The sequence below is a fragment of the Nuphar pumila genome, chromosome 17 (genome assembly GCF_984573655.1).
Source record: "Nuphar pumila chromosome 17, dmNupPumi1.hap1.1, whole genome shotgun sequence".
Taxonomy (NCBI): Eukaryota; Viridiplantae; Streptophyta; class Magnoliopsida; order Nymphaeales; family Nymphaeaceae; genus Nuphar; species Nuphar pumila.
In genome coordinates this window covers 75,865,073-75,880,957 of record NC_143265.1, presented here as the reverse complement: position 1 = coordinate 75,880,957, position 15,885 = coordinate 75,865,073, and the positions used below count along the sequence as shown (strand labels likewise).

Here is a 15,885-nt window from a genome sequence, read left to right as displayed (position 1 = left end):
AAGTTATCCATATTTCCCAAAAGACTTATAATTAACATGTCTTAATCTAACATACTATATGAGTCAAGCATATAAGCAGAATCAACTTTATTCATCAGATTGAACTTGAACAATTTATTGATGACATAGCCTTTGTATACAAACTTATAGTTCTTCGACAGTATAATATTGTCGGATTTCAATACAACTTTGAAACTATGAGTTGTAAGCAAATAGATAGATGCAAGATTTTTCGTGACAGTAGGTACGTGATACACATTTTGGAGAGTTAAACATTTCTTAGAGGTGAAGTGAAATTCTACACTCTATTTTCCATGAACCTTAGTTTCATGTTTATCATTCATATAGATCATATGGTCTTCTCTAATGGTTTCGAATGTTTTGAGCATACTTCTATCATTGCATGAATAGATCGTTGATCTAAAATCAACATACCACCCTTTATCCAAATTAATCATAAACACCTCACTAACTACAGCCACTAAGTCATCATCGGGTTTACTAGCTTTATTGCCTTAGAATTTCTTCTTGTGTCGACATTATCTCGCATAGTGATCCAGTTTTTCACAGTTATAGCAGAAAATAGTCTTTCTCTTTTTAGTATCGAATTTAGATTTCTTGTTCTTATTATTAAGTTTGGGTTTGAACCTTGGTTTATGTTTAACTATGTTTACTTTAGTATAAACTTTTTTTACTTCATCTTTCTTATCTCGAGATTGAGCTTCCTCCTTGATTCTAAGATGTTGAAGAAGTCGTTATAAGGTAAACTCCTCATTCTTATGTTTTATATCATTTCGATAATATTTTCAAAATGGGAGCAATCAGTCAATGATTACAGCCACTTTAAAAGATTTGTCAAGGTTCATACCCTCAGACTTGATCTGATTAGCCAAGATCTTCATCTCATGAACTTGAGGTAGCAGTGGCTTATCATCGAAGAATTTAAAGTCCATATACTTATTAACTAAAAACTTACGATTTCCTCTATCCTCTGTTTTGTACTTGCTTTCAAGGGCTTCCCACAACTTCTTTGTAGTACTAACTTCTGAATAGAGGTCGAACAGAGTGTCGGACAGTGCATTCAGCATGTGCCCATGACACACAAAGTTATCATGTTTTTACTTTAGTCTCCTGCAGTTTTCAACAATGGTTTTGTCCTCTTATTCTTCTGGATAGTCCTTCGTGAGCACGTACACCACTTTGGCAATCCCGAGGAAGATGAACACCTTGTTATTTTCTCAAGATACAATTGAGCTTTTGCCTACTCACAAAAAATTAGTCCATGCACTATATTGGGTGAGAACGATAGCCTTGACACGAACCACCTTGAACAGCCTTTTGACTAAGATAGGAAGATCTAGGTTCGAATGGGGTATGAATTCTAGGTATGGATCCAAGTTGCAAGTAGATATGGATTCAAACAACAACTGGATTGAAATCTTAGTAATAGATCTGAGCACCAACTGGGTTTGGATAGCAGATAAATCTGGATTCGAATAGTAATTGAATCTGAATCCAAATAGCGACTGGACTGGATAGGGGTATGATCAGTAACTAGATTTGGATCATGGATGAGGATTCGAACAACAACTATATTTGGATCATGGATAGAGATCCGAACAAAAATTAGATTTGGATCTGAGATAGAGATCCAAACAATAACTAGAATTGGATCCTAGATAGGGATATGAACAACAACTAGATCTGGATTCTGAATAGGGATCCGAACAAAAACTGGATGTGGATCTTGAGTATGGATATGAGTATGAATTTATATTTGAACTTGGATATAAATCCTAATTAGATCTGAGCTAACCGGATTGGGACCAAACAAGTTTGGGCTAACTAAATCTCGGTTAACTAGATTGGGATAGCAATTGGACTCAGATCCAAATAGTAACTGGATCTGGATTCTAAACTTTGATAACCAAAAGAGAAAAAGAGAGAGCAAAGAGCACTTGTGGGAGAGAAATATAAGAGAGGAAAGAAGCGAGGGATGAGAGAAATGAGAAAGAGCTGGGGTTATGGGGTTTATATAGACACCAGCCTAAGGCCAAGGCCACCCACAATGGTTATAAAAGGCCTTTAAGAAGCCAAAACGGTCATCTATAGATGAGTCATGGTCGCCTATTTTGGCTAGGTACCATTATGTATAAGTACAAGAGTTTTTCCATAAACCTTCAATGTGTGATTTTTGTAGAGAACCATATACCCACAAACATAGGAAAAAATAAAAGATAGAAGAAATACTTATGTAGATTTGAGCCAAAAATCCTAACACCAAGTTGGCTAATTTTGACATTGCAATGGAAGACTTCTCTATTAGATGGGTTCCTCCCCTTGCTTATAGTGCTAAGACTACAGTTGGTATGGTGGTGGTGGTGGTGGTGGTGGTGGTGGCAACGGTCATACTAATGGCTAGTTGCAAATAACTGTTTGACTTTGTCCTGAAACAAAGGAAGGATGCAAGTGTAGCAAAGCTATTGGATTTTGCAAAAGCGTGTTGATGGTAGCTGGTGAATGAACAGCACGTTAGTTTGGCTTCTTTTTCAGTGGATGTCTTTCATTTCGTTGAACGTGACATCAACCAAGAGGGCCTAAGATGATATAATTGAGTGACTAGCATGGCAAAATAATTGCATTACTAGCATTGGACAGCCTTTGAAGCGGATTCCTCTGCTTTTTGCCTGCACATGGGGTCGTTTCTTTCCCAAGGAGATCGGTCCCAGTGTTCCCCATGTGTTCCTAGGACCATGTGCACAACAAATCTCTCTCTCTCTCTCTCTCTCTCTCTCTCTCTCTCTTTATATATATATATATTCTGCTACAATCGATTGTACATGCAATCGACTTAATACAACCCAGTTCTTTTCATTTTTTCTAATAAATCCAACCTCATAGAAGTGATTTACATGTTTCGTTTAATCAGAATCAGATTTGGATCACCAGAATTCGACATTTATACAGGCTTAATTATCCAGCAATGCAAAAATTGATGGTCATATATGTATCAAATCTTTTTTAGTACATAAATATTTTTTTTAAATACAATCCAACGGTCAAATCTCACAACCATGTTGAACACATTTACAAGATTATACTGTGTCAAATGTCTTCTATCATGAGATCGCAACTAGATTTTAAGCACAAACGATTATATATAATGTGTGTGTGTGCAAGCGAGCACGTGCACACATGCATGTGGACATGCACACACATGCAGGTAGGCACATAGGGACAAATATCAGCTTTTTTAAAAAAGAATCGTGAAAGAACAGAATATTTTACTTTTTACTGCGATATTTTACTTGTTTATCAACTATATCTTGCAAAATATAGTTTTTTTTTTAGTTTTACACAATTTTCCTAATTTTAAATTTGTTTATTTTTGCCAATGTCTTTCTGATAAAAATGTTAAAAAAAAAACAATTTCTCACAAAAAATTTGGCTGCCACTTTCTTGTCATTTTTAACTTTTGTTGTAATTGAACAAGGGTAGGTTTATTTTTTGAAATCTTCTTAGGACCTGATGAATTGAAATTATTAAGCGACATCCAACATAAAGACACTAGGCTTAATTTTATAATTCATTTAACCAACATGGTGGAGGACCCCAATGGTCCCTCAGTTGTTGCAGAACCTTCAAGTGCTGTACAGTTAGCATTTTACAGTTTTCATGTATGGGTATGGCAAGAGTAAGCATCAGGTAGGATTCAGCCTAGCTAGTTCACAATGAGCAAATACAACGGGTACACTAATCAATAAGATTACTCATTGGTGTAAATTGTAATCTTTACAAATAAATGAACTGTACTACTGGATCCCTCTCTCAAATGAATTACAAGGCATAGAAAAATGCATCACCAAACGTTATAGCAGTAATGAATTAATAGTGGCCTTTGATGGCCAGAATGAACGGTGGAGATGGCAGAGCATTTTCCCACCATGTTTTGACCCATCATCTAATCTGCTCTCATTGAACGCCATCGGGTTATCCAGACCAAACCTGAAAAGTATAGCTTTGTTATTTCTCACCAACAACCCAATAAACACCAACCTTTGATGCCCGCTGTATCAACCCCATTTTAACAAAGTAAAATAACTTCATAACGTTGACGTTAATTTTACTCAATGTGCCGTAAATAGACCTAAACTTTTATTTTAAAAATTTTCACTGAACGCTAACGTCAAAAACATTATTGCTACCAATGGGGGCTCGGCTCCTCTGGCAGGAGCAGTTAGTGCACGTCACCTTGTGTTGGGAAGTTGCAAGTCCGAACCCTAATTGGTATGGTTGTATAACTGGTAAGGCTCTGCCTAGGGGTGGCAATAGCGGGTTGGTGTGTCAGCATACCTCAACCCGAACCCGAACCCGACCCATTTATTAAACGGTTCGGCTGTGGCAAACACTAATCTGACCCATTTAATAAACGGGTAACCCGACATGACCCGCCAACCCGTTTAATAAATGGGTTGGGTCGGAAAAACGGGTTGGCAGGTAGCGGGTCGGGTTGGTGGGCTGGTTGGCGGGTTGACCCGCCCGCCTAACCCATTTATTAAACGGGTTAGCCGGGTTGGCCGGTTGGCACACCCCCAACTCGAACCCGACCCGTTTAATAAACAGGTTAGGTGGGTCGACCCGTTTATTAAACGGGTTAGCTTAAGCCCAACCCGAACCCACCTAAGAAGCGGGTTGGCAGGTCGTGTCAGGTTTTGCCACCCCTAGGTCTGCCTAATCAAAAAAAAAAAAAAATATTGTTATACCATCTCCCACATCACGATCGAATTAACTTTTGCAAATAAGCAGCAGGTAAAATTTGAGGAACACCACCTAACCTTTCGGCCATAATCAATCAAGGACCTAAGATTTTAGGGCTATAAAAAACAGACCTAAAATTTTCTCCTACGAGACCCAAAGCAAACTGCCGGTTAAAGTACTTTAAGTTTACCTCTAACGCTTAAAACTTAAAAAATTACTCCTCTCTTCCCACACACTACTGCCAGCCATTGCCTAGTACGAAGGGTTTGGTTCGGACTCAGGTGGGACCAAACCCAGATCTGATTTAAGATGCTAATACCAGGTTGGGACTCGGGTCCAATCGAATTTACTATAAGAAAAACCATACCCAAACCCTATAAAGATTACATGAACCAGACCTGGATCATACCCAGTAAATTAATATTTTTTTTCTATTTTTACATTAAAAAGTTGCAGATCTTATTTGAAACTCGGGTTGGGCCTGGGTCTGGTATAAAATTTCATAAACCATATCTGGCTCCATATATTAATGGGATCCTTTGAATCTTGCCCAGATTCTAATCGAGCCTCTTTGTTTATCACCAAACCCTAACCCTATAGGGCTTGGTATACCCCTACCTGTTACCACCACCGCCAGCCCTTTCTGATTTCTTCTTAATACTTTAAGTTAATAGATAGATATTTTGAATATTAATGGGGTAAAAATGTAAATTGACCTTAAGTCAAGCCCTTAAAGTGAAAATCCAAATAATTTTACAAAAGTTGCTTCTTGCTAAAAAAAATCGATCAGGAAGAAAAATAAATTAAATAAAGACAGCCTTTGTGAACAAATGTACTCAATCTCCATTACTAGAACATTTGTACAAAAGCAAAACCTAAAATTTTTTTGCTCGGTTCTTGCTAAACTTACAAACGTTTTAGTGCCTCGCCCACGAAGGCTCACGGTATCTGGTAAGGACCACTCATGAGCATCGGACTACAACACTTTGCAAGTTAGAAAGCCACTGTTGTACGAGAGTGATCTGCCAAATCACTTTTAGGGCACGTTTAAAAGCGAGAAAGATGTAAGAAAAGTGATGCTAAATGGAAAATCCTTACAGATTTTTCGACTCTTTCAAACAAAAGAATTCTTAGTTTGAGAGAGTTTTTCTAAAAAGTACACTTTTTTTATAGAAAACATTCTTCTATGGATATTTTTATACTCTCCACCACCAATCTCACCACTACCACCACCCTCCTCTGATATTTTTTGCACATTTTCTCTCTCTTTTTTTCCCATGCTATACTCAACAACAACAACGCCTTCATCCCAAGCAACTGGGGTCGGCGATATGAACCAAAGAGAAAATCATCCTGAGTCCTCCACATTAATCCTTCTCCTCCAATCATTTCTATCCAATGTCATGTCCTCTTTGAGGTTCAAAGCATTCATATCCTTATCATCTCCATCCAATCATTTCTCATGCTATACTAACAAGCAAAAAAACTGTCTTTTGAAAAACTTCTCGTATTAAGACTCTGATAGGCAAAACTTTTTTTTTCTTAAGAAAGTTTTTCTCTCGTCCAAACATCTATTGAGATAAGCTATTTGGCATCCTCACCGTTCACAATGTACACAGGGACCATAACTAGGGGTGGCAATTTCTGACACGACCCGCCAACCCGCCTCTTAGGCGGGTTCGGGTTGGGCTTAAGCCAACCCGTTTAATAAACGGGTCGACCCGCATAACCCGTTTATTAAACAGGTCGGGTTCAGGTTGGGGGTATGCCAACCCGCCAACCCGGCTGACCCGTTTAATAAACGGGTTAGGCAGGTGGGTCGACCCGCCAACCCGTCTGCCCGACCCGTCAAGCTGCCTACCTGCCAACCCGATCCGTCAACCCGCCAACCTGACCCGCGAACCTGAAAACCCGTTTACCCGACCCAACCCATTTATTAAATGGGTTGGCGGGTCGTGTCTGGTTACCCGTTTATTAAACGAGTCGGGTTCGTGTTTGCCACAGCCGACCCGTTTAATAAACGGGTCAGGTTCGGGTTGAGGTATGCTGACACGTCAACCCGCCAACCCGATTGCCACCCCTAACCATGACGTCCTTGTGGGATGAACCAATGGATGATGAAAATGTCAAATCAAGTGATTTGAAAGATCACCTGATCTGCTCTCCGACTGTACTCCTTTGTTGCAAGGTCAAAGTTTGGTGTCGGAATGCAAAGGGTACCAGATCCAGTATGTCACTTTTATTATTTTTGGCTGTTTCAATTCTACCCTACTCCGACTTTTCTATCTATTTAGCTGATTGGGGGATCCGATTCATTTGCATCCCTAGTTAGTTAGGTGTACTTACCAGTGGGCAAGGGGCGGGGATATGAGGTTTTACACCAACCAATTTACATTGTTTTTCCTGCTTATCCAAAAATAATATTTTGAGGCGTTATTTATGATTTCAAAAGCTTTGATTCGCTTTTTGACAAAAGGTTTGTTGAGCTCTACAAATTGTCCTTGTAACAGCAAAATGCAAGCTGATTGAGTTTTTCTTTTTCTTTCATTTTTGTTCTTTTCACCGTCCCTCATTGTGAGAACGTCACCGTGAATCAATCGAACCCCACCTTTCATCAAATCCAAGCAAAATGTCGAGGGTGTCGGTAACCACTTCCTTTTAGTCCCTCCCCCCTCTCTCCCTCTCCCTCTCCCTCTCCCTCTCTCTCTTTGCACTCACTCTCTCTGCTCAGAGGGCCAAATGAGATACCCAAACTGAAGTTACCAACCCACCACTCTCCTCAAATGCATCCTCCCACCCCTTCTTCTTCTTACCACCCTCCCTTGCCCCTCTCTCCACCTACAATTCACCATCTCCTTCTCCTCTCTCCCTCGATTCCACCCCAAAAGCTTCACCTTCTCCAGCCCCTAATATACCACAAGCCTTCTCACCCCTTCTTCTTACCACCTTCCCCTGCTCCTCTCTCCACCGACAATTCACCCACTCCTCTCTCCCTTGATTCCACCCCTAAAGTTTCACCTTCCCTAGCACCCAATCTACCACAAGCCTCTCCCCCTATTGCCTCTCCTCTGAAAACCTCCTCCCCACAACCAAAACTAGGCTCATTTCAACCACCACTACGACTGCCGCCACCGCCAGCTTCACCATTCAGACGGCACTCTCCGGCTATGGCCACCAAAATCCCCACCTTGCCGAGAAATTTGCCGAGTTCCACCAAGTTCCCATGGGCCACCATCACAGGAACTACGGCTGCCTGTATCATACTATTACTTGCCGGATTAGTCCTTCTCTGGTTGTTGAGGAACAGAGCTCGGCGAAATCAGCGCTGCCAAGACGACGGTGCTGACTTGTCAAACTCAGGTAAGGCCAACTGGAACCCAATTGTACTGTGATTAGGAATGATTCATGCATTTCTCCGGCCTACTCAGGCAAACCGGCGGTGTCATGGCCGGAAAGAGCGGCGCTGTCTCCGGCAACCTCGTGGATATGGAGGTATATGTTCAGTTACCAGGAGCTCGCAGACGCGACCGGCGGGTTCGCGGCGCGGAATCTGATCGGAGAAGGCGCGTTCGGGTTCGTCTACAGGGGGCGGCTGCCGGACGGGAAGGAAGTTGCCGTGAAGAGGCTAAAGGAGACTGGATCGCGGCAGGCGGAGCGGCAATTCCAGGCAGAGGTAGAGATAATCGGCAGGGTGCACCACCGGAACTTGGTGTCCCTGCTGGGCTACTGCATTTGCAAGGAAGAGAGGCTTCTGGTCTATGAGTTCGTTCCCAAGGGCACCCTCGAGCAGCACCTCCATGGCAGGCACTCCTCCCTTGATCTTTTTTTTTACTTTTTGGATTTACAACCCCAATAATCGGCACAGAAGACCTGGTAGTGTTGGCTCAGCCTGTCAACGGTATCCTTGCCCGCAGAGTGACCCCTCCCCTCGAGGCCTATGCTAAGCATTGGCTTGCACATAGATGCGATGCCCATGAAAATAGAACCTTGACTGCTCGTTTAGAATCCAAGCGTTGAATCGGACCACCCCCCCACGGGAACCCTTTCCGCCCCAAACGGGGTCCAGTGTTGAATCTGGACTCATTTTCCATGAGAAAAGAGAAGCCTGTGTTTGTTTTGCCGCTGTGGGCTTTGCAAAAATGCACGCACCATGGATGAGTTTCAGCATAAAGTGCTCACTTTCTGTGACAAGCAATCGGACCCTAATAGTTGAGAGGATCAGGTGCAACAATCTTAGACAAAAAAACTGTCACTGTCTAAAGCACCTTGGATGCCATTCATGGTCAAGCCCAAGAATCCCAAACTCATTAACAAGATTGGCCCCACTTATATGGACCCCACAAGAATTATTAACTCCCTTTGATTTTTGATGAATGATATCAAAGGCTGAAAAAAGGACTGTTTGGATTGTTGAAAGACGAGCTTTTGGTAGGTTTTGGGAGTCCATCTTGACTAGGGCTGGTAAACAAGCTAAACTAGACGAGCTTTAAGTATTCAAGTTTGGTTCATTCTTGTGGCGAGCCAAGCTAAGTTCAAGCTTATAATCAGTTTGAGTTAAACAAGCTGAGTTCAAGGTGGCTTATTTATAAAAAAAATGCATTATTTTAGAATTGAAAGAAATAGGATTACAAAAAAATACATGTAAAATATATCTCAAATATATTTTTTACTACTTAACATGCTTATACTAGTCGAGTAAATTAAACTGAGTTTCTATTGTTCATATTCAGTTTGCCAGGCTTATTTTACGAGTTTGAACAAGCTCTTTATGAGCCGAACATGAACCAAACCACGAGAGGCTCGGCTTGTTTTTCCAGCCCGATTCTTGACTAAGAACAGCATCTAAGGTGCAGGTCCTCGGGCCTTCACACTTGCTTAGGCCACAATGGAACCAACATTTGGTTGATACAAGCAAAACGTTGGCTACCCTCGTGGGTTTTAAGCAGAAACTCATAAGGGAAGGTCATTCTGACCAAATATAACACCATGGATGTCAGCATGGTCATATTGTAGGAAACAGCCCTTGAATCATATTTTTCCCACATTAAATTCAATTTTTTGAAGGTTGAAAATTAGGACCATTGTATAATGCTGATTTTTCAACCCAAGAAAACCCAACGTAATGGTTGGAAAAACATGATTCAAGGGTCAGTTTTTACATAAACCAAATATGTAAAAACACATCTAGAGGGTCGGATGTTCAACAAAAAATTAGAAAAAAAAAAGAGTTCCACTAAGGGTTTGGAATCCGTGAGGATAGCGAACATAATATATAAAGAGAAATGTTTTGATGTATGTGCGTGTGTGCAGCAGACAGTTTCCCAAGAGTCAATCTAAAGGGCTCTCTTGTTTGGTAGGAGCTGTTAGTCCACGTCACCTTGTGTTGGGACGTTGCAAGTTCAAATCAAAATGCTATAATGTATAACTGGTGGGGGTCAGCCTAACCCCAGCTTGCCTATCAAAAAAAAAAAATTTATTAACCGTCACCTGTCTAGAGATAGACCATGTTATACCTTCAAACTTTGTTCACTTGTGTATGCATATTCAGGTGTCGAATCGCCAGAGTCTCTTAACTGGGATCAAAGAATGAAGATTGCAGTGGGTGCAGCTCGTGGATTAGCATACCTTCACCAAGATTGTACCGTACATCCCACTTCTTGTTTTTATTGCATCAATCAGCCATCTTATATTCCCTCTCTCAAATTTAGTTGCTTACTCATTGTTTTTGTATCAGGTCATCCCCAGATAATTCACTGTGATGTCAAGTCCTCCAATATTGTGCTTGACCAGGGTTTTAACGCAAAGGTATGCATAACATCACCCCTCTTCTTTTTATCAACAGTTCTTTCCATTATGTCAACATAACGAGGTGCGGTGCATTTTAGGTCTCAGATTTTGGGCTGGCCAAACTCATGTCAGACCCGTATGGTCATATGACCACTCATGTTGTTGGGACTCTTGGGTGAGTATTTGACTGATCTCAGTGTTAGATATCGAACAGCTTATTGACTTGGCGGATAATATTTTGGCTACCCTCCACTGTACCCTTTTTCTTGATTTTTTTTTTTTTTTTGTGGATCAGAGGCCCTATGGATCTGATTTACATGGTTTGTTTAGTGAAAAACAAGGTGTAGATCATATTCCACAATGCATCAAGATTTCATGATGGACAGCCATGCTTTTACGCCAAACCCACTCAATCCAAAGTGCATTTTCTAGTAAAAGCGACCATGTTGAATGCCAACTGTAGGGTCAATCAAATTGATAAAATAAAGTTTGCATCTAAAGTTTCAATTAGAGGGTACAATACTCTCTAGTGTAGCCAATATTTTCCCTGATCTGATGGGAATAAATCGGTTGAATAAAAACTCTCTCTCTCTCTCTCTCAGGTACCTCGCACCAGATTACCCTCTAACGGGGAAGCTCACAGACAAGTCCGATGTGTACTCGTTTGGTGTCCTGCTCTTGGAGATTGTTACAGGAAAGAGACCAATAGACACTGCGAAAAATTCAGATTATGGCAGCCTCCTTGAGTGGGTAAATATTACTTACTGCTTTACGTTATATGTCACTGTCACAAAATGTTTTCATGGGATCCCAAACACTTGTGTGACTGCATCATCAACTTAATAATTGTTTTCCTTGCTACAATTTTCAGATCCCTACTCATCCCAAGGTTAAAGATATAAAATCACACCAGAATGGATTTCCATTTAGCTCCCTTGATTATATTCTCCACAAAACTAGTGCCAGTAGGACGCCCAATGGATGTATTGTGGGTAGGGGTGTCAAGGGGTCGTGTTTACTCAGACCAAACCCTAAAAAGAAAGACCAAACCCTAATAAGAAGACCCGATTAAGATCCAGGTTTCAACCCAAAGGTTCGATTAATACATGGATCCGTGTGCATAGTTTGTAAAATTTTATACCAGAACCCAGGCCTAACCTTAGTTCCAATGTAAAAATAATAAAAAATATTATTTTACCAGGTATGGTTCATGTAATTCTTATCAGGTCTGAGTAAAGAGGATCCAATTATACCCAAATCCAAACCCAATACATTACCCAAAAATCAGATCCAAGTCTGGTTTAACCTGGGTCCAAACCAAACCCGACCAGTTGGCTCCCCTAAGTATCAGGGGATTGTATCTGACACTCTCTAGCATGACCAAACAGCCTCATGTCAAGTAAGGGCATACCTCAACGTTGGCCCCTTTGCATCCAATGTCGATGCCTTACAGATCATCTGATCCTCCCTTTGGATCCAGCAAACAAGTTCCTGATGCATACCACGACGAACAGCATATCAAGACACTTTTTTTAAAGGCAAGCTGGGTTAGACAGACCCCCACCAGTTATTATTCAGCGTACCACTGGGGTTTGAACCTGCAACGTCCCACCACAAGGAAACGTGCACTGACAACTCCTACCAACAACTCGTAGCCTCCATTGGTATATCAAGACAAACCTTTGCTACAGTTCCAGTCGCAAGACCTAACTTACCATTTATGATACAGAAACGACATCTCATGACTAGTTATATGCTAACACATTACAGAACAAATATACAAACACGATGGTAAGAAATAGGGTTCCAAGCAAACTAACCGAAAATTTTGAAGACCGCCTTATCACGATACCAAGAAAGTTCAAATTACAACTTTATTAACCACCTTCCACTGGATCATGGCAGGGTCAGCCACTACTCGAGCGCGTGTTAGAAGAAAGGGATGTTACAATCATTCTGGACCAGAGACTGGAGGACAACTTGAGCAACAAAGACGAGATACTGCGGGTGCTGGAGGCGGCAGCGTGCTGCCTGAACCCATCTCCCAAGGGTAGGCCCAAGATGACTCGTGTTGTCAGGATGCTGGAAAAGGAGGATCGTTCCAGCTTGGAGCATCCACGCTCGGGAGACGAAAGATACGAGAGAACAGAAGAGGAAAACACGAATCAATTGGCCCTTGCAACGGTTTTTCGCATGATGGCATGTGCCGATCAGCATCATCTGATAGACCACACTGTTGCTTGTAGCGTCGATTTCCATACCAGTACTTATTTCTCCAAACAAAGCATCACCCAGTCAATATCAACATGATATATAACATTTACAATTTTGTGCCCTGAAATTTCTTTTCATAAATAAAACGAATTCCCGCATCTTATTCAAGAACAGAACATTAGATGAACTCGACGCAGTCTCAGTATGCGCGCAAGCATGAGAGAGAGAGAGAGAGAGAGAGAGAGAATGTACCATCAACACCACAAGAGCTAAAAGTTTAACAAAGATTTGCGTGAGGATCAAAGCATGCTAAACACAAAACAAAACCCAACAGGTCTTCTCCCTAGAACAGACAGTTAAATGTACAAGATTGGATTCTAGTCACGATTATCGTCCAATATAAGTATGAATTAAACAGAGAAAACAATCAAAACCCCGGCTTTTAGTCTTCATATCAGGCACCAGAAAACTACCAAAAAGTCATCATTAGCGTAACAATGCTACCATCAAATAGACCTTACATTCCTCGATCCAAAAGGCTTTCAGTCCCCTTCAAGCTTAAGCCCTCTCGCCACGAATCCTCCGAGCCAGCTGAATGTCTTTGGGCATGATGGTGACACGCTTAGCATGGATGGCGCACAAGTTGGTGTCCTCAAAGAGCCCTACAAGGTAGGCCTCCGCAGCCTCTTGCAGGGCCAGAACAGCATGGCTCTGGAAACGCAGATCCGTCTGCAATCAATACACACCACAAGACAGAAGTCGTTAGAAACCCAAAAAAAAAAACTTGGGGGACGGGCAGCCAAGATTGTACAGAGAGAGCCCCACCCACCTTGAAGTCCTGGGCAATTTCACGAACAAGCCTCTGGAATGGCAGCTTCCTGATCAAGAGCTCCGTGCTCTTCTGGTACTTGCGTATTTCACTGCCCAAATGACGAAAACAAACACAAAAAACGTAAAATACCTGCACATGAAAAGGAAACATGGAAAAAAGAATGCAAAGAGAGAAACGGAGGCCATAAAACTTTAGTATACCGGAGAGCCACAGTTCCAGGGCGGTAGCGGTGGGGCTTCTTCACTCCTCCAGTTGTAGGTGCAGACTTACGAGCAGCCTAATGAAAATTTTGGAAAGGACTATTCAGAGTTCATGAAAGTGGAAGATCAAATAAGGCAACACTGGTTATAGACTACAACATCACCTTGGTTGCAAGCTGCTTCCTGGGAGCCTTTCCTCCGGTAGACTTACGAGCTGTTTGCTTAGTACGAGCCATCTATAAATGAAAACCATTTACTACTAAAAAAAAAAAACCTGTACATGTTCAAAACCAACCCATCCCAAGGAAATCCTAAAAACTGGAGTTAAAACCAAACATGTTCAAAACCATAGTAGAAGGCTAAAAAACAGTTACAACATGAACAGACTATATGTGTCTCAAATATACGAAATTATCGATCCCAAGTGATTGGACGACGTCATCAGTTTCATGCTGCACCAACCATCAAATAGTTTTGATTACTCGATCACCAGAAGCAAAAACGCTAATCGAACCCAAAATACAAATCACGGACAAACAATCGGACATGGGAGAAAGAAAGAAAGGAAAAGAGTAGAGTCAGATAAAGAGGTATGATTAAAGCAAACCCAAGTGTAGAAGATAGAATCTTATAGAAACAGAGAGCGTTATCTCCCAACTGTAGAATGTAGAATCTTATACGAACCAAAATAAGCATCAACCTACAATTTTACAAACGAATCACAATATTGAGGCTGGAAATCTAACCCACTGGAGCCCGAGATAAAGAGAAGCACAACAGAACCATGAAAAGGGGGAAAATCAGAAACTACAATTGGATTCTAGCAAATGACGGAGAAACAAGGACTCCTGGGTCAAAACCCTAAATAGATACAAACACCAGGAATTAAGCATGCAACTGAAAAAGGAAAAGGACGGAATTAGTGAATGGTTTGAAAAATTAGGAACAAAGATATTACCCACGGCAAGGAACGTAAGAAACATTGTGAAAGAAACCCGCAGAGTCATACAGAGGAAAAGCAAAAAGAAGCACCGACACCAACAGTAAAACACCCAGAAAAGAACAGAATAAGCCCCAATATTCCAAGTTAATTCAAAGAGAGAAGCGAAACTAAGAAATCACTGAGAAAAAGAAACCTCATGACGAAATAAGAACAGAAAAAAACGGAAAAAATTACTAAAAACGAGGCCATCAAAAACCTAATAAATCCCTGTTCGAATCTTCTTCACAACGAACTATTTCACAAAATTAAAAGAAATCACAAACATAAAGTTAAAAAGGAAAAAACCCAAACACTAAATCCCATGAGAGAAGAAACCTGTCGACAAGTCAAAAAAAAAAAGGGAAGAGAACAAAATAAACGAAAACAATACGGTAACAAACGAGAGAACGAAGCAGAATCTTCCCGCCATTGACAAAACAATTGAAAAGAAATCCCAAGTTGAACCCTCCTCACAATGAAATTACTTGATAGAATTAAAAAAAGAAAACAGATAAATAAAAGTTGCAGCGTTTTATCAAAAGATCCAAACCCTAAAATCAATCCCAAATCAAGAATTGGAGAAAAACATAAGAAAGAAAAAAAAACTAAAAGTTTTCCAAGCAATTAAATGCCAAAATGAAAGCAGTAACTGAAAAAAAAACAAGAGCGAAAAAATTAAAGGGAACGAGAAAAAGGGAATTTCTTAACGCGAGAACAAATCCCTAATCCAGCCACCATAGAGAAAAAACAAACAAAAAAAAATAAACCAAGAAAAAATATAAAATCAAAACAAAAAGCTAGAAGAAGAAGAAAAAGAGGAGTTGGCCGTACCTCGAAGGCGAGTCACCCCTACCCCCAAATCAAAAGCGCGCCCAGAGACCAACAATTAGACGACGAAGGATCGACAACTATTTATAGGCGGGCGTCTCGGGAAAAATTTCAAACCCACGGCCAAGATCGGAGTTCGGGTGTGCTTCTCTCGCCCAGGCCAACGGCCAGGATCCGCCCGCGTTGTGCTTTCGCTCTCGGAAGTTTCCACCGTCAGAACTTGGCTTGCAGATGGACGGTGAATGAACTGTACGCCTCCACGCGGTGGACTCCCATTGGCTATT

General features: G+C 41.1%; 2 protein-coding genes across 2 annotated transcripts; one reads left to right on the top strand and one right to left on the bottom strand.

The window, feature by feature from the left end:
- Positions 1-7,925: 7,925 nt before the first annotated feature.
- Positions 7,926-12,855, top strand: LOC149812269 (proline-rich receptor-like protein kinase PERK13). The gene is made up of 5 exons (XM_089993015.1): positions 7,926-8,118; positions 8,187-8,558; positions 10,307-10,396; positions 10,493-10,563; positions 12,451-12,855. Exons 1-5 carry the CDS (start codon positions 7,926-7,928, stop codon positions 12,853-12,855), a joined length of 1,131 nt encoding a protein of 376 aa, XP_089849141.1.
- Positions 12,856-13,046: 191 nt separating this feature from the next.
- Positions 13,047-15,676, bottom strand: LOC149812268 (histone H3.3). The gene is made up of 5 exons (XM_089993653.1): positions 15,605-15,676; positions 13,956-14,027; positions 13,792-13,868; positions 13,589-13,679; positions 13,047-13,488 (listed from the first exon to the last, which is right to left on the bottom strand). The coding sequence occupies exons 2-5, from the start codon at positions 14,025-14,027 to the stop codon at positions 13,318-13,320; spliced, it is 411 nt and encodes a 136-aa protein (XP_089849779.1). The 5' UTR covers positions 15,605-15,676; the 3' UTR covers positions 13,047-13,317.
- Positions 15,677-15,885: the final 209 nt, after the last annotated feature.

What these genes read in the sequence shown, in the direction of transcription:
- LOC149812268 (XM_089993653.1), bottom strand. Translation starts at nt 14,027, where the DNA reads ATGGCTCGTACTAAGCAAACAGCTCGTAAGTCTACCGGAGGAAAGGCT. An exon ending in CCTGGAACTGTGGCTCTCCG is followed by an intron (nt 13,680 to 13,791) that starts GTATACTAAAGT and finishes TCATTTGGGCAG; the next exon opens with TGAAATACGCAAGTACCAGA. An exon ending in AAATTGCCCAGGACTTCAAG is followed by an intron (nt 13,489 to 13,588) that starts GTGGGTGGGGCT and finishes TATTGATTGCAG; the next exon opens with ACGGATCTGCGTTTCCAGAG.
- LOC149812269 (XM_089993015.1), top strand. Translation starts at nt 7,926, where the DNA reads ATGGCCACCAAAATCCCCACCTTGCCGAGAAATTTGCCGAGTTCCACC. An exon ending in CCTCGAGCAGCACCTCCATG is followed by an intron (nt 8,559 to 10,306) that starts GCAGGCACTCCT and finishes ATGCATATTCAG; the next exon opens with GTGTCGAATCGCCAGAGTCT. An exon ending in AGCATACCTTCACCAAGATT is followed by an intron (nt 10,397 to 10,492) that starts GTACCGTACATC and finishes TTTTTGTATCAG; the next exon opens with GTCATCCCCAGATAATTCAC.